A 23785-nucleotide genomic window follows, 5' to 3' on the forward strand; every position below is an offset into this window, starting at 1 on the left:
AGCAATTAAGGTTAAATGAGGCTTTCCAGGTGGCTCTAGTGGTAAAGAATCCACCTGCCAATGCAGGAGACATAAGAGACATGGGTTCCCTCCCTGGGTGGGGAATATTCCCTGGAGGAGGGCATAGCAACTCACTCCAGTATTCATGCCTGCATGAAGAGCCTGGCAGGCTACTGTCCATAGGGTCACAAAGAATTGGACATGACTGAAGCGACTTGTGAGGTCATACCAGTGGAGCCCTGATGCAATTCAACTGGCACCCTTACATGAAGAGAAAACCACACCAGAAGCCTCTCTCTCTCATGCACATGTGCTGAGGAAAGGCCACTGCAAGAAAGGTTCCTTCAGCAAGCCAGGGAGAGCTCTCACCAGAACCTAGCCCAGACTAACTGCGACCTGAAACTTTCAGCCTCTAGTTCAGTTCAGTCGCTCAGCCGTGTCCGACTCTTTGTGACCCCATGAATCGCAGCACGCCAGGCCTCCCTATCCATCACCAACTCCCAGAGTTCTCAAGTCCATTGAGTCAGTGATGCCATCCAGCCATCTCATCCTCGGTCGTCCCCTTCTCCTCCTGACCCCAATCCCTCCCAGCATCAGAGTCTTTTCCAATGAGTCAACTCTCACATGAGGTGGCCAAAGTACTGGAGTTTCAGCTTCAGCATCATTCCTTCCAAAGAAATCCCAGGGCTGATCTCCTTCAGAATGGACTGGTTGGATCTCCTTGCCGTCCAAGGGACTCTCAAGAGTCTTCTCCAACACCACAGTTCAAAAGCATCAATTCTTTGGCACTCAGCCTTCTTCACAGTCCAACTCTCACATCCATACATGACCACTGGAAAAACCATAGCCTTGACTAGACGGACCTTTGTTGGCAAAGTAATGTCTCTGCTCTTCAATATGCTATCTAAGTTGGTCATAACTTTTCTTCCAAGGAGTAAGCGTCTTTTAATTTCATGGCTGCAATCACCATCTGCAGTGATTTTGGAGCCCCCCAAAATAAAGTCTGACACTGTTTCCCATCTATTTCCCATGAAGTAATGGGGCCAGATCAGCCTCTAGAACCATGAGTAAATAAATGTCTGCCATTTAAGCCACACAGCCTATAATATATTTTGTTATGGTGGCCCAAATAATAGACTACTTCAAGTCCTATTTTTTTCAGGTACTTACTCATCAAAAAGAGTTCCTTGACTACAACCTTTAAAACAGGGGAAGTCCTTGCATTTCTAATATAATAAGATTCTTCAATGCCACATTAGAAACCAAATGGTCCTGCTTTACTTAGAGAATACTACTATAATCTTTGGATAAAACTACATAAATCACTGAATACTGAAGTAAAAATAGGAGAAAGTAAAAAAAATAAGTGTTTATCAGGCAGCACAAAAGAAAAAAAAAACAGACTCAAAGCAATCTTAAAAGCTAAGAACTCTCTTTCAAAGAGAGGTTTCAAGAAAAAGAAAGTGACAAGAAAGGTGACATGCAAAGCACCATCTTGGAGACACAACACATAAATTACGAAAGCCATGGATAATCTCCATCTTCACAAAGTCAGAGAGGTGAAACAGATATCACATGAAATGTTAACTAAAGCCAAAAAGCAGAATGCAATGTGTGAGTTCGGTGGTGCAGGTAAAGGGGCTATTGTCAAAGCACTGTCGTGACTCAGAGATAAGGTCTCTAGATAGCTAGAGGCAAGCTGCTGTATAACATACGCGGAGCTCAGCCCGGTGCCCTGTGTTGCCCAGAGAAGGTGGGAAAGCGGGGTAGCGGGAGGGAGGCTCAAGAGGGAGGGGATAGATGTATACACACAGATGATTCACTTTGTTGTACAGCAGAAACTAACACAACATTGTAAAGCGATTATCCTCCAATTAAAAGAAAAAAATCACTGTTCTTTGGGGTCTGAAAGTATGTCTGAGAACAAGGGGTGGAAATGCGGTGAACGGTGCGAAACTGTTCCAAATCAGAGGAAAGACTCGTGAAAAGCCCAGAACAGAGTAAGGAGCCAGGCCTAAAAGAAATGGAAGAATAGTGTTGAAGGACAGTGAAAGATAAGGTGAAAAATAATTTAGGAACAGACTGTGGGGGGTCCTTAGAGTCAGAAATTAAGGAGTTTAGAAGATTACATTTTATCCTACTGAAAGTGGAGGTCCAGGGAAAGTTTTTTAGTGGGTCATAATTAGGGTCATGATGAAAGAGGTATTTTAGAAAGAGTCATCTGGTGACAGTGTTTAAGATACAACGGAAGGACCACAAGAGCCTGAAAGGAGATAAGACCAATTAGGAGACCTCTGTAATAACTTAGGCAGGATAAGGCCTGAACACAGCAGGATTGAAAAGAGAGGAATGTTGGGGGGAAGGGATTTCACAAAAGATCTTCAGAAACTGTTTGCTGAGTCCTTAATCTTTGTTTCCAAAAAGAAGTAATATGTGTTAATTCTTTTATTATGGGGGTTCTTCCCAAACCTCCTCTTTAGACAATGCCATTTTACAAGGAAAACTCTTGTACTTGCCATGCACAAGTAATTACTGGTCTGGGATGTATTTGTTTTTTTAAGTGACTGTGGGTAAAAAAATTGAGGATAAAAAGAAGAGATTAACCTTTGAAGTTCTGCCATAGGTGGAAAAATAAAACAAAACCAGGTGTAAGGGAAACCACGGATTTAGATGAGAAAGAACCAAGACATAATTTTCCGTACATTTTTCTCATGAAAGTATAAGTATTCCTCATAGAAATACTTTCCCTAAGGAGAGGTTGTTCAGAGGATCTAATTAGATTGGGTATGTCAAAGTGTATTGAAACAAATAAACCATTCCTACATGTGGTAGGTATTATAAGGAAAATATATATTATTGCAGTATTGCTTTCTACATACTCAATCTTTGCTTTAAAGACAATGCTACTGACCTACTGTTACACAGGAATTCATGGAAGTTATTGGTTGAGATAAGGTGAAGATAAAGCACGGATCATTAAAGTAACACACAGATTCACTCTGAGAAAATACTAGATTTCAAGGACTTAAATCCAAACCACTGACCTCATCACTAATAATCTATGTTAATCAGCCCAGTTAGGAGTTACAACAAAAATACTACTGGATTCTCCTTTCAAACTACCTGGTGTTCTAGATTTCACTACTCAAAATCAGAGGATTCCACTACTTAAAATCAGAAGATTCCATTAAGTTTTCATTAGTTACAAAACAGTTATGCTTCTTGTATGAGCAATAAGAGTAACAATCCATTTCAACACTGTATGGTGTTTACCTTCCTAGCCTTTAAAAAAATCCCATTTTATGTTTGCTCAATATAAAAAAGAAAGAAAAATTCTATGTCAGTTGTTCAGGTTCATATAAGACCTAACTGCCTCATACACTATAATTTTGCTACTGGTTTACAATTAGCATGCATTTCTCATGCATGAGTTGACCCAATTACATAACAAATTTTGCCTTTGGGGATTTCTCTTGACTGCTTGTCTTCTGTCCACCATACAACTCAATTTCACACCATCAGCAGCTTGAACATGGCCACAGTCAGTCTCTGTCAAAGTGATTTATTTAAATTACAAACAGAGACCAGATCCCCAGACAATCAGCTCTACCCTCATGCTCACCCTTTATACTCAGTGTACCTTTGAATCAAATCTTTTAATAGTCCATAGACACTGCTATTCAATTATTAGGCCATGTTTATCTCCAATAATCTAATATTTTTGAAGCCAGCTCACAAAATCTTAGGGAACTAAATCAGCAGTATCCATGTGAGCTTATTAATGGGCATATAATTTATTTTGCATTCTAAGAAGTCAATGAAAAATTAAAAAACTAAAAACAATTATATTTCAATATCAAATTACAGACAGACCCTTTTCTATAATGTTAAAAAAAAAAAAAGAGGGGCTTCAACCTGAACTTTTCTGGTAAAGCAAGTAAGCATTTCTCGGTATGCTAAATGTGAAAATAGTAATGAAAGGGGATATTTGGGAAACAGGACAGATAACCATAATGATAGATGCTACAGGTAAGGGGCTAAATATAGAACAGGTGAAAATTCTGTTGTCTACAGGCCAGTGATCTAAGGAAAGGGAGTTCTAAAGATTCCCACTGAAGCCAACATACATAGGTACACTTACACACATGCACACACTCACACACACACATATTTGAATATTTCTTCTGTGAGTCAAGGCACAAATCTTGACAAATTACATAATGGTATACTTACCATTTTAGTCACTCTGTAAAATACAAGATTTGTCATCTGGGTCTTTTTTTTTCCCTCCCCTTCATACAATATTTCTCCACCACCTGAAATAAATTAGAAAATAAACATCTCAATTTTATCTACAGCACTAAGATTGCCATAGTCTCTAGGGGTTGAACGTCATCATTTTATTTCACAATTTATCCCCAGACTGTCTCAGCTAATTGAAAATGCAGTTTATATTAGTGTGTAAACAGAAAAGCACATCAATACTCTTCTCCAGGCTGGACTGAGTCCCTTAGATGTCTGGGGGTGATTCTGCCTTACTATCCTGCTGCAGATTTCCTGAATGCACTGCTTATCAACTTGAAGGTGGTAACCACGTGAATTAGAAACTGCCTTTACAATTATGCCAGAACTATAAGGACAACAGAAGAAAGACTTTTTTTAACGTTCGAAGTCACAGGAATTCCTCAATTCATGTTTATAAGTTGTCATGTAAGAACACTCTTCTGAAATATCACTAAGTAAAGAAAACGTGAACATGTACTAAGACATTTCTGCCATTCCTGACTTTAAACTCTAGAACTGGGGATGTGCGGTAGGCAATCAGACATCCTCTGGAATTTCATAGGAAAACTTTTTTATTTGAGGAACTAGTTCTTTTTTTCATTCCAACCACTCCATAAATTGTGAAATCTTGCCTCTCTTCGTATTCTTTCTGCAGCTATACTAAGAGAGAAATATAATGAAAGAATTTTAAATTGCAGCATTTAATAAATCTCCCAGATTCAATATGTTGGCATTATAGACTCCAAAAGAAAGAAGTTAAGGCTAAACCTGCTCTCACCCTTTTCATTACACACAATTTCAAATTTACAGTTGTATTTCATCCCACACCTTGGTAACACACGCAGACTAAGTAGGCATTTCCAAATGATTTCAAGCCTTTGACAAATGAATATGAGAATGTCTGAAAAAAATTTTCATAATACTAACACAGTAACAAGCAATCAAAAATGCCCACTCATCCATAACATATTATCCAAAACACCTAGGAGTTGTCATTAAATCCACTGTATTATGTCTTTATACTTTCCTTAGTCCAAAAGGGATTAAAGGCAGTTCAGAAAGATCTGGACAATATTCAAAGATAAACTAAATACAAGTAAGGAAATGAAGCAAATGGAAAAATAAAGATTACGAAGACCCTGATTTAGTTAACATACCTACATCAACCTATTTTAAACCCAGAGCTCAAATCTCATATCCCTTCTGATTTTCAGGATAAACTAACTCCATCCCAGCATCAGGAGAAGACTCTGGTGTCTCTATCTGAACTTTTTCCTCCCAAAACAGACACAATCTAGGCCACAGTCAAAAACATCTGTCCGGATTTGGCCAATATATTTCAGTGGTTTGGGTTTATCTGAAAGTAATGCAGAAAACTGGACTAGTCAAAATACCAACCTTTCAGATTAGCCCATGTTTCTTACAGAAAAAAAAGATCCTTGAGTAATATGGAAAACCTGGGAGGTCACAGGAAAAGTTCATGAAGTTGTAGCCTTATAAATGAATAATAAACTCACTAGACCTCAAAATATTTAACAGCTTCTTTTCTCCAACAGTAAATCCCTAACTTCTTGTGCACTGTTGGTGGGATTGTAATTTGGTGCAGCCACTATGAAAAACAGCATAGCAGTTCCTCAAAAAATTAAAAATAGAACTACCATATCATCCAACAAATCCACTTCTGGGAATGTATCCAAAGGAAACAAAAACACTAACTCAAAAAGATATCTGCATTCTCATATTCATTGCAGCTTTATTCACAATAGCCAAGACATGGAAACAAGCGAAGTATCCATCAACGGATAAATGGATAAAGAAATTTCAAGATGTATACAAGTATGTATGCACGCACGCACACATGCACACACACAAAGAAATATATTATTCAACCATAAAAAAGGAGAAAATCCTACCATTTTCAACAACACTGATGGACCTAGAAGGCATTATGCTAAGTGAAATAAGTCAAATAGACTTATTGACAAATACTATATGATCTCACTTATATGTGTTACCCCCCCCCCAAAAAAAAAGAAGAAACAAAAAACCTGCACCAAACTTACAGAAAAAAAGATCAGCTTTGTGGTTACCAGATGGGTGGAGAGAGGGCAAACTGAAAGAATGTGGTCAAAAGGTACAATCCTCCAGTTATAAGATAAATCAGTATTAGATATGTAATGTACAACATGATGATTGTAGTTGACATAGCTGTATATTATACAAGAAAGTTGTTAACAGAGTAGATCCTACAGATTCTCATCACAAGGAGAATTCTTTTTTCCCTTTCTTTTTATTGTATCTATTTGAGATGATGATGTTAACTAAACCTACTGTGGTAATCATCTTACAAACACGTAAGTCAAACCATCATGCTGTACAGCTTAAACTTATACAGTGATATATGTTAATTATTTCCAAACAAAACTAAAGAAAAAATGATAAACCCCTAACAGTAATAATGTGAAATTTATGTTTTCTTCCTGCTATCTAAATAGCAATATGTCTCATCATGGCTAAACAACTACTTATAAGACTGCTATGGTAGATAACATCAAAACTGTTGCACGTGAGTGTTAGTTGCTCAGTCACGTCCGACTCTTTGCAACCTCATGGATTGTATCCCACCAGACTACTCTGTCCATGGGATTCTCCAGGCAAGATTACTGGAGTGGGTTGCCATTTCCTTCTCCAAGACTGTTGTATAAATTTGTTTCAAAAGATGTTATCTAAATTACATACTTTTTAAAATCACCACTGTCTACCTTATAGGTTAAGATTAGATTAAGATACCTTAATGTAAACAGTATTTTGTATATACTGCTATGTATATAATAAACATAAATTTATACATACCTGTGTTATAAGGGGTTTTGCGTAATTAAGAATGGATCTGCAAACAGCCTCTGGTATTGAATAAAATGTATATTCCTGCTAAGGATAAAGGTTGGTGAAATGATCAGTTCTTTTCTTATTAAATATGAATAATGACTTAATTTGAATACAAATTAAAAGGCTTACCTTTGAATCAACTGCAGTCCTTATGTGAGCTGTCACAGGAATGTCTTAAGTAGAACTGTTTAGTTCTTTTTGAAATAAATTTGTGATAGTTGAAGGTTTATGATGTAACTTTGTTTTATGCAACACTTTTTATTTTTTAAAAAAAGGTTCTCCAAAAATAATCCAAAATCAGAAACATTACTGAATGCAGTAACTGCCAGTGAAACATTTCTCTAATTTGCATTTTAGAAAACAAAAATAGGGTTTTGATTTAAGGAAAGAATGAAGGGGAAGAAAGACGATGGAGGCAATCTTCAGTATTCATGATCAGTGGGTTATAAGGATGGGGTGGAAAAAACTAAGGGACAGAAGCCTTGAATCCTTAAAATTCAACTCTTTCTCCTCAAAGGAAAAAGTCCTTGCTGAAATAAAACGCCCATTTAAAAAGCAAACAATGGATAAACCTTAGGGAATATGGCAAAACAAAGTGTCTCTGTCTCTTCTTACTCCCTAAACAAATTTTTAAAATATCAGATAATTCTGTTTTTGAACTTTTGACAAAATTCATTCTCAGATTGTATGCTATGATTTCTTTCTGTAAATTGTGGCTATATGTTGATACATAACGAAGACAGCCAAATACCAGTGAGTTGAAAACAACCTGCTAAGTAAACATTTCCCAGAAACCAATGCTACATAACTTAAACCATTTAGACACATAAATTTTGGTGACTGTACATGAAACACACAAAGTAGACCTCTTGTGAAAAAGTATATGTCTCGCATATTTGTTCCTACTTTTATATAATAAAAATGGTTGCTGACTTTCATTCATATTTCCTCTGGAGTACTTAACATTGAATTAACTTATTTCTAGAAAAAAATGCATTTTGACACACTTCATATAATAAAGAAACATAATTACCACTTTAATAAGTACTCAACACTTTTTGGTCCCTAATATGGTTTGAATTTCTGCTAGTTTCCATTTTCTTTTCCAAGAAAATGCTATTAATGCGCAGAAACAAGAAAATGCTAGTGAACAAGACGCAGCTTTCAAATTCAAAGCAACTTCATATGTAAATGTTTATTTCAGAAATTAGATGCAATACACCATTTCAACAAATATCTAATTTAAAATATGAAATCTTGAATACACACATTGAGCAAACATGAGATTTCTCCAGATACCTAACCTTGTATGTATATTCCGTATGCTTACTCACCACAAAAAACCAATTGATAGGCTTTAACATTTACCTATACAAGTTCTATTCTGGAAAAATTTTTACATTGAGAATCGTTTAAAGTGAAATAAGACGCTGTTACAATAACATCTCTTAATAGCAATGACTATTATTTCTAAATACACAATTAATTTAATTAAATTGATTTGCTAGATAAGCCAATTTACTTGATAAACCAACTAAATAAATTAAAAGTGTATTCAGAAATACACAGGCATAACTCTGAAATATTGCATGTTCGGTTCCAGACCAGGTCAATAACGCAAATATCACAACAAAGAGAGTCGAATTTTTTGGTTTCCCAGTGCATCTAAAAGTTATATGTACACTATACTGTCATCTACAAAGTGTGCAATAGTGCAACACGTCTAAAAACATGTTGTTGTTTAGTCACTAAGTCGTGTTTGACTCTTTGAGACCCCATGGACTGCAGCACACCAGACTTCCCTGTCCTTCACTATCTCCCAGAGCTTGCTCAAATCACGTCCATTGAGTCGGTGATGCCATCCAACCACCTCATTCTCTGCCACCCCCTTCTCCTGCTGCCCTCAATCTTTTCCAGCATCAGGGTCTTTTCCAATGAGTTGGCTCTTCACATCAGGTGGCCAAAGTGTATCTACCTTAATTAAAAAATACTTCATTGCTAAAAAATGCTAAACATCATCTGACAATACAGGGTTGTCACAAATCTTCTATTTGTAAAAAAAAAAAAAAAAAAATTCATCTGTGAAGTGTAAAAAAAGTAAAGCCCAGTAAAAATAGGTATGCCTGTAGTCACTGCTATTGTCAAGCTCTTGATAACTGTGATGAAATCAAAGGGAAGCAGTTCAATAGATGAACCTGGCATATTTTCTGAGGACACTGAGTACTGCTTACAACTTACAGCAATAAGAACACTTCCAAGTTGTCCAATTTCACTTTCTCACCAGAAATACAAGTCAGGGTTATTACGTCACTGAACAAATGGTCACCTACGTTACTGATTTGTTCCTGAGTCCTCTTCAGCCTCTGTAGTTCAGGAGTGTCTGTAACGATGCTGAAGCCCCTCCCTTTGCTTTCTTCAAAATCTCTTTTGTACTTGACCTAACAAAATTAGGAGTGAAAGAAAAAAAAAAAGAAAGAAAAAGAAAAGTAAACAAAACAATCATAAATTCCACTCAGGATAGTCAGAGGCCATATAAGCTGCTAAAGTCAGAAGCAGCATCTCCAGGAACAGCTCTATTAGCAGGTGATACAGTGAATAGCGAGACTGGTTGGTTTGTATCCCAGCAACCACTTTGTGGCCTTAGGCAAGTTACTCAACCACTCTGTGCTTCAGTGGTCTAATTCATAAAACGATGATAATGGCAAAAATAGCAGTATTTAAATTTGTTGTTGTTTAGTTGCTATGTCCAACTCTTTTGCAACCCCTTGGACTGTAGCCCATACCAGACTCCTCTGTCTATGGGATTCTCTAGGTAAGAATAACGGAGTGGGTTGCCATTTCCTTTCGCAGGGGATCTTCCTGATTCAGGGATCAAACCTGTGTCTCCTGCTTGGCAGGATGACTGTTTACTTCTGAGCTGCCTGGAAGCCCTAGTATTTAAATAACGCTATTTAATAGGTTGAAAGATAATATCAAATGTCTTAGTTCACACACTGAGCCCATAGGAAACAAGCAAGTGCTCCATAATAGTAATTATTATCATCATTAACAGTTGTAATAAAACTGAAAAATAAATGTGGAAAGAGAAAGCTTAATCTTCTGGTCCCATGGCTTGTTTTGTCAATGACAAAGTATCATTTTGAGCCTGGACTGCACTATGGATGACGGAGACATACAACATTATCAGCAGCAGCCCTGTCCTAACAAAGTTTTCATTTTATTTCATAAGGCAAAGCATATGGGTATGATTATACAGTGTTTAACTGCCAAATGTTGAATATGTAAATGCTTATGGAAATATTTATAAAACAGGCCACACCTAGGGATTAAAAGGCTTTAAGCACATGCCCTTGGCATACTGTGTACTGAGGTACCAAAGTTTTTTTCAGTCTTTAAATATATTTCTTTCTAATTACAACCCAGTGAGGCTGAATTTTACAGTTTCCTCAGGGAACTAGAACAGCCAGTGCTTAATCTTACTAGGGTCCCATATCCTATTATTAGCATAGTGACAATAACTGTGACATCAGTTAAATATTCTGCTTGTTAATGACTGAGACAGTTACATCACTTCAACTGTTCTTATTTCTTTAAAAGCCTAACTATAAAGAAATATGGAAACATATTTTTGATAATTCATATAATTTGCATTTTAACTTTCATAATTACCAGCTTCAAATTAAAACATATTAATAACTAATGCACCTAATTTTAGGACCTAAAAGATGATGCTGTGAAACTGCTGCACTCAGTATGTCAGCAAATTTGGAAAACTCAGCAGTGGCCACAGGACTGGAAAAGGCCAGTTTTCATTCCAATCCCAAAGAAAGGTAATGCCAAAGAATGCTCAAACTACCGCACAATCGCACTCATCTCACACGCTAGTAAAGCAATGCTCAAAATTCTCCAAGCCAGGCTTCAGCAATACGTGAACCATGAACTTACAGATGTTCAAGCTGGTTTTAGAAAAGGCAGAGAAACCAGAGATCAAATCGCCAACATCCGCTGGATCATTGAAAAAACAACAGAGTTCCAGAAAAACATCTATTTCTGCTTTATTGACTATGCCAAAGCCTTTGACTGTGTGGATCACAATAAACTGTGGACAATTCTGAAAGAGATGGGAATACCAGACCAACTGATCTACCTCTTAAGAAACCTATACGCAGGTCAAGAAACAACAGTTAGAACTGGACATGGAACAACAGACTGGTTCCAAATAGGAAAAGGAGTACATCAAGGCTGTATATTGTCACCCTGCTTATTTAACTTCTATGCAGAGTACATCATGAGAAACGCTGGGCTGGAAGAAGCACAAGCTAGAATCAAGATTGCCAGGAGAAATATCAATAACCTCAGATATGCAGATGACACCACCCTTATGGCAGAAAGTGAAGAACTAAAGAGCCTCTTGATGAAAGTGAAAGAAGAGAGTGAAAAAGTTGGCTTAAAGCTCAACATTCAGAAAACGAAGATCATGCCATCTGGTCTCATCACTTTATGGCAAATAGATGGGGAAACAATGGAAACAGTGGCTGACTTTATTTTTCTGGGCTCCAGAATCACTGCAGATCGTGACTGCAGCCATGAAATTAAAATACCAACCTAGATAGTATATTAAAAAGCAGAGACATTACTTTGCCAACAAAGGTCCATCTAGTCAAGGCTATGGTTTTTCCAGTGGTCATGTATGGATGTGAGAGTTGGACTGTGAAGAAGGCTGAGCGCTGAAGAATTGATGCTTTTTAACTGTGGTGCTGGAGAATATTCTTGAGAGTCCCTTGGACTGCAAGGAGATCAAACCAGTCCATCCTAAATATCAGTCCAGGGTGTTCACTGGAGGGACTGATGTTGAAGCTGAAACTCTAATACTTTAGCCACCTGATGCGGAGAGCTGACTCATTTGAAAAGACCCTGATGCTGGGAAAGATTGAGGGCAGGAGGAGAAGGAGACAACAGAGGATGAGATGGTTGGATGGCATCACCGACACAATGGACATGGGTTTGGGTGGACTCCGGGAGTTGGTGATGGACAGGGAGGCTCAGACACGACCAAGCGACTGAACTCAACTGAACTGAATAATTAATGTTTAGGGTAGCTAATTAAAAAAATGTTTCTGCAAGTGTTACTTTCTGTATAAATTTGAAAAGTCTCCTTAGCTGAGCATGGAAAGACTGTTTTTGTTGAGTCATGTTTGTTTTTAAACACTCAGTTCTCCCAGGCATTACTGTCCTTGAGGCTACTGGAAGTTTTCCTTTATCTGAAGAGCTTAAAAGAAAAAAAAAAAAAAAAATCCCAGATGACAATAAATAAAAAGATACACATACTCTCATCACTTTTAGCCTAAGAATATCTAATTTTCCCTCCAAATTTTCATTTAAATGTCTAAAAGTACTAAAATCCTTACTTTATTTCCATAAGTAAAAGGTCAAATAAACTACATTATTTTTCTGCTACAGAAAATGCTGAGTGAGATTAGCCTTCTAACTCTCAATCTCCCAGCATGTGCGAAGATGCACACGGGCACATTCTCGGGGTTTTGTGCCTAACTAAGCAGGGAGGCCATTTAGCTTTGCTTGAAGTAAACGCTAGGGCGCAGAGCAGTAAAATAATAAAAGTAAGAAAGATGGCAACGTTACAATAAGAGCAAGGGGAATGAAGAAGTAAGAATAAAAATCTAGAAGCCAAGTTCTAACATCCTTAACATTCATTCCAGAGAAGGCACAATCACATATTCTTTTTGTGATGAGCTTGGAATTTTGTTTGTTTTTTAATGGCAATTTCCAAAGGAAGAACTGAAAAGAAAAACTGTTTAATTCCAGAATCATAGCTTTCACGTTAATTATCATTTAAGAGTCCTTTCCACATTCACAAGACACATAAGATTCATCTGATTAGGGAGTGCCTCGTTAACTGATTAGTTTTAAAGAATATACAATTATCTCCATAATTGATTTGCAGAGTTTTTAGATGTTTAATCCTTTTTTAATGGAGTGACCCACAACCATGTTCAGCACCAACACAAGCACCAGTCCCTGCAGTAAATCTTGACAGCTCGCAGGGAGCTTTTGAGCCCTTCATCAGTCCCTCTCTTTTCCATACTCCCAGCCACTTATATCCTATCTCTCTACTTAGGTCTAATTTTAAATATTATGTCCGATGGTCTGCCAAGGATGCATAGTCTGATTCTGAGAGACAGCTGGATACAAAAATAGTAGATGCCAGGGGCCGGGGGCAGGGGTTGCAGGGTAGGGAATGGGGAATGGAGAGTTAGTGTTTAACGGGGACAGACTTTCAGTTTAGGAAAGTAAAAAGTTCAGTAGATGGATGATGGCGAGAGTTGTTCAACAGTGTGAATGTACTTAGTGCCACTGAGCCGTACAGTTAAATATGGTGAAAATAATATGTTTTATGTGACATTCACCACAGTAAAAAATTTTTAATTAAAAAAAATAAAAAGCTCAGGGAACAGAGAGAGGGAGAAGATTCCTCTTTTTGGTTGTAGATCTCTCCTTTGCCCTCACATGACCCCATCCAACCAGTGCACGCCTGCACTCTGCACTCAGGAATCAACCCATACACATAATCCAGTGTGTGTCCAAGAATCCCAGACCTGGGACTGTGGTAGAAACTCATGGGAAAGGGCTACTCTTTCTCCATGGTCTGGCTCATTTCATTGTTGTTCAGGATTATTGTTCAACCCCACAGATTACAGCACACCAGGTTTCTCTGTCCTTCACCATCTCCTGAAGCTTGCTCAAACTCATGTCCATTGAGTCGGTGATGCCATCCAACCATCTCATCCTCTGTCGTCCCCTTCTCCTCCTGCCTTCAGTCTTTCCCAGCATCAAGGTCTTTTCTAATGAGTCAGCTCTTCACATTAGGTGGACAAAGTACTGGAGCTCCAGCTTCAGCATTAGTCCTTCCAATAAGTATTCAGGATTGATCCTTTAGGATGGACTGGTTTGATCTCCTTACAGTCCAAGGGACTCTCAAGAATATTCTCCAATACCACAGTTCAAAAGCATTGATTTTTAAGCACTCAGCCTTCTTTATGGTCCAACTCTCACATCCGTACATGACTACTGGAAAAACCACAGTCTTGACTATACAGACATTTGTCAGCAAAGTGATGTCTCTGCTTTTGAATATGATGTCTAGGTCTGTCATACCTTTTCTTCCAAGGAGCATCTTTTAATTTCACGGCAGCAGTCTCTGTCTGCAGTAATTTTGGAGCCCAAGAAAATAAAATCTTTAACTGTTTCCACTGTTTCCCCATCTATTTGCCATGAAGTGATGGGACAGGATGTCATGATCTTCACTTTTTGAATGTTGAGTTTTAAGCCAGCTTTTTCATTCTCTTCTTTCACTTTCATCAAGAGGCTCTTTAGTTCCTCTTTGCTTTCTGCCATAGGGCTGGTGTCATCTGCATATCTGAGGTTATTGATATTTCTCCTGGCAATCCTGATTCCAGCTTGTGCTTCATCCAGTCCAGCATTTCACATGATGTACTCTGTTTCAGTTCAGTTCAGTTCAGTCACTCAGTCATGTCTGACTCTTTGTGACCCCATGAATCGCAGCACGCCAGGCCTCCCTGTCAATCACCAATATTCCATTATTTATTTTTTGCCAGATTTTGTAACTGCCATTTGTCTGGGGTTCATCTTTGGTTTCTCATTTTTGGGTATTTGTTTTAATCTCACTTAATGCCATAACAAACCACTTGTGGAATCTTAGTTCCTGACCAGAGATCAAGCCCTGAACCTTTGGAGTGGGAGTACCAACTCCAAGACCCTAGACTACCTAGAATTAATGCTAGGGAGTATCAAATAGTGAGAACTCACACAAAGGAAACCACTTGAATACAAGACCTATCATCACCCAACCACCAGTAGCACTCTGTTTAGTGGGCTATAAAACTGAAGTTGCTGGCCCTCATTTGGCCACTATGCAATGATGATGAGGCCAACACAGAGGCAAGCAAAACTCCAAGAGTGATTCCCGACATCGTTCAAGCACTTGCATCTAACTCTTCCTAAAGCCAGAATCACCAGGCTTACCGGATGAGTGAGCTAATATCTCTCTCTTCAATAACCAAAAGAATTCTGATTAATATGCGACCACCACCATGCCTACAAGGTATACACATGAACAAGGTTCGCAGAAATACTGACATGTGAATTTATCCTTGTTTACTTCTATGCTTTGGTTCTATTTATGACACATGACTTAAGAGTTTATAAAAACAGAGGATCATATCAGAGAAAGAGCCTAGACTTAACATCCCATCCCTGCCACTTACCAGCCACCTCACAGGTCTTCTAGCTTCTGTAAGCCCAAATTTCCTCATTTTTAATTAGAGAGTCTGGTAATTTCTTAACTAATAAGGCTGTAGGGACTGAATGAGGTAAATCACAGGGAGAAATTTTAGAAGGTATAAGGCATTTTGTGTGTGTGTGCAAATGTCCAGTATTATCATCATAATACTGGTTTTGCCTGACTTGAGAGGATTACCTAATATCTGTCGTGAGACATCAAAAAGAACAGTTCTATAAAAATCAGATAGATCATGGTTAATAAAGCCAAATGATTCATGTCAATGTATGGCAAAAACCACAATACTGTAAAGCAATTAGCCTCCAATTAAATAAATTTTTTTTAAAAAAGAATCTGCTATTAGTTTACATTTGCAAATTTTACTATTATTCTAGGATAGATACTTGTTTTTTGTTAGATTTATGTGAATGATCAGACTCCTAAGAAACACCTTGGATGTGTCATCTGGTGACCACACTGGTGAAGATGAATCCTGAATCCCATCTGTGCAGGTGCTGGGTGACAATCTGTCTCTGCCAAGAGGCATGCCGCAGGCTCTGCAAACCTGTAAGAACTATGTGAAGAGGGCTCTCATAAGATCACTCAGAATTCCTTGTCACTGACAGAGTGATTCTTACCTTCAGCCCCTGGGAAACATAATGCATTTATTCACTAAAGCTCAGCACCAGTGGTGATGCTCTGTGTGCTGGATGGGTCTTCCCCAGTCCTGAATGCCATGGGTTTTCACCCCCTATTAGAGCAGTTATCACCCTGAACTGCAGTAACAGTGGAGTCACAGTCCCTGCTCTAGAACACGTAGAACTCAGGGACAAGGGCAAGCTTTTATTGAGCTTTGTGATCCAAAGTCATGGCATAGCACCTGACCTGTGCAAGTTGATTAATAAATAATAAAGAAACGTAAGAAGGGAGGGAGCAGAGGAGAAAGAAAGAAAGGGAGTAGACACAGACAAGGGAAGGTGGCCCAGATCTAGAGATCCAAGTGCTGTGTTCAGTCACCGTGTCCAACTCTTTGCCACCCCTGGGTCTGTAGCCCACCAGGGTTCTCTGTCCATGGGATTCTTCAGGCAAGAGCACTGGAGTGGAGTGCCATTCCGTCCTCCAGGGGATCTTCCAGACCCAGAGACTGAACTTGCATCTCCTGCACTGCAGGTAGATTCATCCCACTGGGCCACCTGGGAAGCCTAGAGGTACAAGAGGAACTTCCTATTTGGGCACTGAACTTGGTTCCAACTGGCTGAAGAAACAGGGAGAGCTGGGAGATTGAGCTAAGAAACACAGATCTAGATCTGATTTGGAAAGAAACTGCTATTCATAGTGCTTATCTTAATCCATCTGGGCTGCTATAACAAAAACTGCCATTGACTGGGTTGCTTATAAACAGCAAAAATTTATTTCTCATAGTTCTGGAGACTGAAAAATCCAAAATCAAGGTACAAATAGACTCAGTGTCTGAAGAAAGGCTGCATCTTTGTTCACAGATGGCCATCTTTCCACTGTGGTCTCACATGGAGTGGGGGACGAAGGAGCTCTCTGGGGTCTCTTCCATAAGGACACCAAACTCATTAATGAGGCTTCACCTTCATGACCTAATCACCTCCCAAAGGCTCCACTTCCTAACAGCATCACATTGGGGATTAGGTTTAAACAAGAACTTTGGGAGAATAAAAACATTCAGTCCATCCCAGCACTCCTATAAATTAACTCACTCAACATGAACTCAGCAAGTATTCAGTGAACCTCATATCAGTTGCTATTACAAACTCCTGCCCTGTCCCTTTTCTTTCCTTCAGCATTGGATTAAAAATTATCATCTCTGGTCGCTCATCCTCGATCCTGTTAAAAAGTATTTTATAACGATTTTATAAGAAACAATGGTGAATTATTCTAGGAATGTCATTCTCTGGAATGTCCTCCTCAAATATTTACATATTTAATCTTTTGTTCATTCAACAAATACTTACTGAGCAGCTACTATGAGCCACGTACAGTTCCAGGGGTGAGAAAACACAGCAAAGAACACAGTAACTGACCTCTGCCTTGTGGAGCTTACGTTACAGTGGAAGAGAAAGAAAAGACATGAGACTTCTATAATTTGAATAGATGGTACATGACTGGCAAGTGCTAAGAGAGAGATAAAGCAGGAAGTGAGGTGAGAAGGGTCAGGAATGCTGCCCTTTTAAAGAGAGCAGTAAGGGAAGCCCTCAGTGAGAAGGTGATGCTGAAGTAAGATCAGAAGGAGGTGAAGGCTGTATGTGACCAGCAACACGCTGGGCTGCTGCTTTACCAGGCTCTTTCTGGCCGCCGCATTAGCCCACTGAAGTGAGCAAAACAGAGGCAGGAGACCAGCAGGAAGGCAGGAAATTTTGGTCCTCTCTCCTCATACATGCATGTTCATGTCCTATTCTTTGTGACCGCATGGATTGTAGCCCACCAGGCTCCTCTGTCCATGGGATCTTCCAGGCAAGAATACCAGAGTGGGTTGTCATTTCCTCCTCCAAGGGGTCTTTCCAACTCAGGGGCTGAACCCACATCTGCTTGGCAGGCAGATTCTTTACCACTGAGCCACCTGGGAACCCCCCCTCCCTCCCCAGTTGTCCACTATTAGAGAAATGTTCCAGGACCACAGATGTCAGGGAGACTTCCTGGGCCCAGCCTGAGAAGCTGGCCTCCTTGGGAGACCTAGCCAGGTGAAATGCATCTCTTGTCAGAAATGGCAGGAAGGACCCAGGAAGAGGGAGTACAGAGTCCAGACACTGCTGAGTTCAGCCAAAGGACATGCAGTGCCTGGGAGGCGATGCGGTTTGTTTCCCGTATGCTGATCCCTTCAAGCCTAAATAAACACGTGTTGAAATGCATTCTTAAACTCAAATGATCCATGTTGTTGTGCAGCAGAAACTAACGCAGCATTGTGAAGCAGCTGCACTCCAATTTTTTTTAATAAACTAATTATATTACATTTTTGAAAATCAAATTTAAGAAATATACCCAGTGGGCAATGGGAATTGCCATATTTTTCTTCAGAAGTATCTTTAAAATCTATTTCAAATACTGAATGCTACTACCATTGACATGTTACATACACATACACACACACATTTCTCTTCCTGTATTATAGATCAGAACCCTAAATCACGACCCAAAAGACCTAAATTTAAACCCTAATTCTGTCCTGTGACCTTTTATAATTTGTTCAGTTTCTCTAACACTCTTCATCCTCTGCTATAAAATGGAAAAAGAAAAGGGGAAAAAAAGTAACGTGCCACATAGTGTTTGGAGGGTTAACATAAATAACGTGGAAACATCAAGCAGGGACATGCCATTACTAGGTCATTAGCAAATATTAGTTTACTCCTTCTTAATAAATTTCAAAAATGACCTTTATTGCTTATGTATGACGGTTTCTGCCAACATGTGCGTGCTCAGTGATATTTTGTGTTTGGAGTCATCAGTAAGTAACACTCACAAGTTCAGACACAGAGAGCCTGGAAACCAGGGCGGTTTGGCAAAGCTTAAGAAAAAGGTTCACAATGACTGAAAAGGAAAACGTAAAAATCAAAACAATGAACAGAGCTGTCAACTGAATTATTTGCTAATTCTGAGACATAAGTTCTCTCCCCCAATGCCATAATTATTAATCTTATAACAAATGTAAATAAATGGAGAAAATGAAAATGACTAATGAAAAAGGTCATTCTGAGGCAGACAGTCATTTCTGATGGAAAAAAAGCCAAGTGAACCAGAGACTGGTAAAATGTTGAATGACGAGCCAAAAGGAGATTAAGTGAGATCTTAAAGATGGGCATGTCCTACAGTTCAACAGGTCTACCCACAAGTATGTTTCTCTCTAAAGGAACCCTTGCCCATGAGCAGCTAGGAATATAGACCAACATGTTCAATATAACATTTGTATTATCCAAAAAAAATATGCAAACAACCTAAATATCCATCCACAGAAGACGAATAAATTATCGTATATTCATAAAATATAATATTATCCAGGAGTAAAAATAAATGAGCTACAGATACACGGATCCGTATGGCTGAATCTCAGAAACATTTTGGTGAAGGAGAAAACAAGCCAGGAATACACACATATGGTGGTAAGTAAATGGGGGAAGAGATTCAACATGTATAACATCCAGAAGAGCTGTGAGGAGACCTGATCATGGAAGGATGCCCTGCGAGCTTCACTGTTCACGTGACATTCAAGTTCTTCAGTTGGAAGGTAGATCCATATGCAATCCTTTTATTATCAAGATGTAAAACTTACATGGATGCTCCATATATTCTTTTGTACTGATCAAACATTTTACAATAAAAGTATTTTCAAAGAATGCAGGGATACAGTTTTAAAGCCTCGGATGGATGGGGAAGCTGAATTTACCAGAGGAAAACAAAAAATCATGAGCAAGAAAACAGAAAAAGAATCTCAGAGCCAGGAATCAGCTGATACTTTAAGTTAGCTCACAGACAAGGCTTGGGTTTTCCGTTAAGTGGCCAGTGACCTAGTCAGTAGCCACCATTGGCAGAAAGTTAGTCTTTCTAAGTTTCTTCGTCTTAATGAAGTTGTTTTACTATGTTGGCAAATACTGAAATGAAGCAAAAAGGCAGGAAAAAAGAACCTGAGAGAGGATTAACAGGATTCCAAATGTGGATTAATGAGCAATGGTAGCAGTATAAGAGGATTCTTGCTGAATCACAATAGACCAGAGGGCTAAGAAAAATCCAGGGGCAGAAGAGGAAGCAAAGGGAGAATATTATTTAGCTTTAAAGCAGCTTACCTTGCCCAAAAAGGTTTAACAGAAGACTAAAATCTACAGGCATATTTATGACTGATTCATATTATGCTGCTCTCTATCTCACACATTCTAAAGTCTCCATCTGATACAATAAAATCAATGACCAGTTTTATGATCTTTCATGCCATGATGGCTACTTTACTTTTCTTCCAGGGGAGGCTGGGGAGGGTCATGTCATTTTCCAACTACATGCAAAATTCTTAGTTTGATCTGCAAAATTCACTCAATTATGTACCATCTTGTATAGTTCAGTAGATTTCAAAGTACTGGAGAATGTGTACCATATGCTTCTTTCTATCTCATCACATTCTGCTTGGTGCTAAGCATATATTAAAAGCTTAATAACTATTTCATGATTGATTACTATCCAGTTTTGTATTTTTAATGTCTAAAATGCAGAAAATTGGCTAATCTTGCAATGCTAGTTGGGAATAAAACAACTACAAAGGAAAATCTGATTAAGGCCTTTTTTTATGGTGAAGTTAATTTTAACAAATGTTAAGTCAAATAAGCTCAAAAGTGAATTTGCTTTCTTATAAATTAATCTCATAATTTGTAAATTTATGGTTAATTAAATAGAATTAAAATTTTAATTACCTTTTTAAACATAATTAAAAGGCATTAAAAATAATTTTCATAGATCTCTAAGCCTTCAATTAGCTTTCCACTCTATGTGCAGAGGTACTTACTAAATAATTACTGATTTGTCAGTATTCTAAGTATATTCACAACCCAACTTCACCAGTTTTGAGCCTGGTAGGCTACAGTCCATGGGGTCGCAAAGAGTCGGACACGACTGACTGACTTCACGTTCACGTTCACATACCTTAAAATCACTAAAGTCTAAAGTTTATTCTAAACAAATACTCTGAATACATAATAAAAGCACATCTTAATTAATTCCTCAGTAAGCTAAAAAAATTTAAAATCACCCCTAAGACACGAACGTGTAGCTTAGAGGTTAATAGCCCAGGTTAGAATTTTTACTAACTCCACTTCTTAATAGTTGTGTGACCTCAAACAGGTTACTTAACCTCTCTAAGCCTCAGTTTCCCCAAGTGCAAAAGTAAGCATAATTGTGGTACAACACTGACAACACGTTTGTGAGAATTAACTAAGATGATCATAATAATGCGTGCCATCTACTAACTCTCTATTACATCCAGGCACTGCACCAAGTGTTCATACGTCACATGAGCAAAGCCAGGGTGGGAAGGCTGGCAGGTCATGTGTAAGGAGAGCGCAGCACTCAATTCCCATAAGTTCATGTTAACTCACAGCACCTTAGTATCTAAAGAAAGCTTCCTACTGCATGGGCCCGGCACCATGTCACCTGTACCTGAGGGCTGCTCCAGTCTTTTGAAGATCAAAATAGAATGTGAATAAATAAATAGAAATGAAAATATGCTTTATCTGTCTATATCATCTTCAGATAAATCCTAGCAGGGACACAATTTAGTGCTCATTTTTATTGCTGAAGGAAGGGAGTTTGAGGAGGTAACAGAGCTAACAGGAGGCAGAAGTCTCTCTCTAGCATCTCCCGACACTGTCTTTCAATTCATCAGACAATGAAAAATATGCCAAAATGAAAAAATCCAGCTGAAGACACATATTAATACAAACTATGTCCTATAAACAAGCAAAGAGGAAAGTGGAAATCATTGAATATTTCTTAGGGTGCCAGAATATTTGCATAAATTAAAATTTTAGCCAATTCATTATCTGTACTGGAACCTGCGGTGCCATAAAAGGGAAAAAAATTATCACCCCAAGTAAAGTTCTTTACAGTTCCTGTTTTTCACCCAAAATGTGTTTTCAGGAATTTCTTTTGAAGGAAACAATTATCTGAATGTTCTATTACTGAGGGCCAGGCCAGGGAGGAAGGCTGTCGCCAGAGCTGTGGTGCAGGCGGACCTTGGGGACACTGTGGGTCTGTTCCAGATTGCTGCTATAAAGCAAGTACCACCATAAGGCGAGCCCCATGAATACAGAAGTCATGTTTACACTCCACTGTAGTCTAGTAAACATGCAGTAGCATTAAGTCTACAAAAACGATATTCATACTTTAATTTAAAATAGTGTGTGTTAGTTGCTCAGTCATGCCTGATTCTTTGTGACTCCATGGACTGCAGCCCACCAGGCTCTGTCTATGGGATTTTCCAGGCAAGGATACCGGAGTGGGTTACCATTTCCTTCTCCAGGAGATCTTCCCGACCCAGGGATAGAACCCTGGTCTCTTGCACTACTGGCAGATTCTTTACCAGCTGAGCAGTACTTTATTGCTACAAAAATTGCTAACCCATCCTCTGAGCCTTCAGTGAGTTGCAATAGTAACATCAAACATTACTAATTACATATCATCATAACAAATACAATAATGGAAATGTCTGAAATATTGTGAGAGTTACCAAAGTGTGACATGGAGACATGAAGCTGAGCAAATGCTCTCAGAGAAAAAATGGTGTCAACACACTTGTTCGACATGGGGTTGCCACAAACCTTCAATCTGTAAAAAACTCAGTATCTGCAAAATGCGGTAGAAAAAAAAAAAAGCACAATAAAAAGAGGTATGCCTGTAGTGATGGGACTATTGGTTCAAACCAAAAAATCATATCTACATTGACAGAGAAAACTGGTGTGCAAAATATATACACAAAATGCATGTTTCAGCAAGAATCTCACAATAGAGAAATGTAACTAATCTACCAAACTCTGTCTATGAGTTGTGGATTACTCTGGGGAGTACATTAAGTATTTGGCGATGATGATTAACTTTTCCAGGAAACTAAAGTACCATCCAATTAACTATTCAGGTACTGAAGAAGCAAAAAACAATTAATATTCTAATACCTGATTTAGTCCTGAAGAGTAATTGACTCGCAGAGTCTGACTCTTGCTGATTTATGTTTCCCTGTTACGTTTTAAATAACATATAATAATTCAGACAATTTTTGAATTTTGATTTCTGGACACATGTTCTCTTAACTATTAATCCTTTAGAGAGAGCTAGTCTCATCCCATTACATGATTATGATTTTTTTTAATATAAACAGTCTAATTCACACACAGAGTAGAATTTTATTCAAATTATTTTGAACCAGACAATATCATGCAAGGTTAAATTAAGGAAAGAATAATAAGTTACAATAGGGAACATTCCTGTGTGCATATTCTGATTTATAAAATATTAGAAGCTGGGGCAATTTCCAGTTAGGATAAAGGTAATTAGCAAATCAGTCATTCAGAAAAGAAAGCTACCTTCAAACTACAGTAAAGAAATGAAATAAGGATAAAAACAGGAACCAAGAAAATGTAAACAAAGACAGCTGAAACTAACACAAAACAGTTATGAAAGTGAAAATAACCTGTTCTTAATCTCAGAGTCACAGCTGACGAAAGTGACAGATGATCCCCCCCCCCCACTTTCTTACATGTTCCTGCTTCCTAACAGATTGATAATGTCATTAAAATTGGC

At 38.3% G+C, this 23785-nt stretch overlaps 1 protein-coding gene across 2 annotated transcripts in view; it reads right to left on the minus strand.

The window, feature by feature from the left end:
* Nucleotides 1-23785, minus strand: part of NEBL (nebulette) — a 386786-nt gene that overhangs the window by 172931 nt on the left and 190070 nt on the right. For both annotated transcript variants that reach the window (XM_027976595.3, XM_042230503.2), the window contains exon 4: nucleotides 9504-9611. In XM_027976595.3, the coding sequence (XP_027832396.1) occupies nucleotides 9504-9611 (108 nt within the window). The remainder of the gene's footprint in view (nucleotides 1-9503; nucleotides 9612-23785) is intronic.

Source organism: Ovis aries, chromosome 13 (genome assembly GCF_016772045.2).
Source record: "Ovis aries strain OAR_USU_Benz2616 breed Rambouillet chromosome 13, ARS-UI_Ramb_v3.0, whole genome shotgun sequence".
NCBI lineage: Eukaryota > Metazoa > Chordata > Mammalia > Artiodactyla > Bovidae > Ovis > Ovis aries.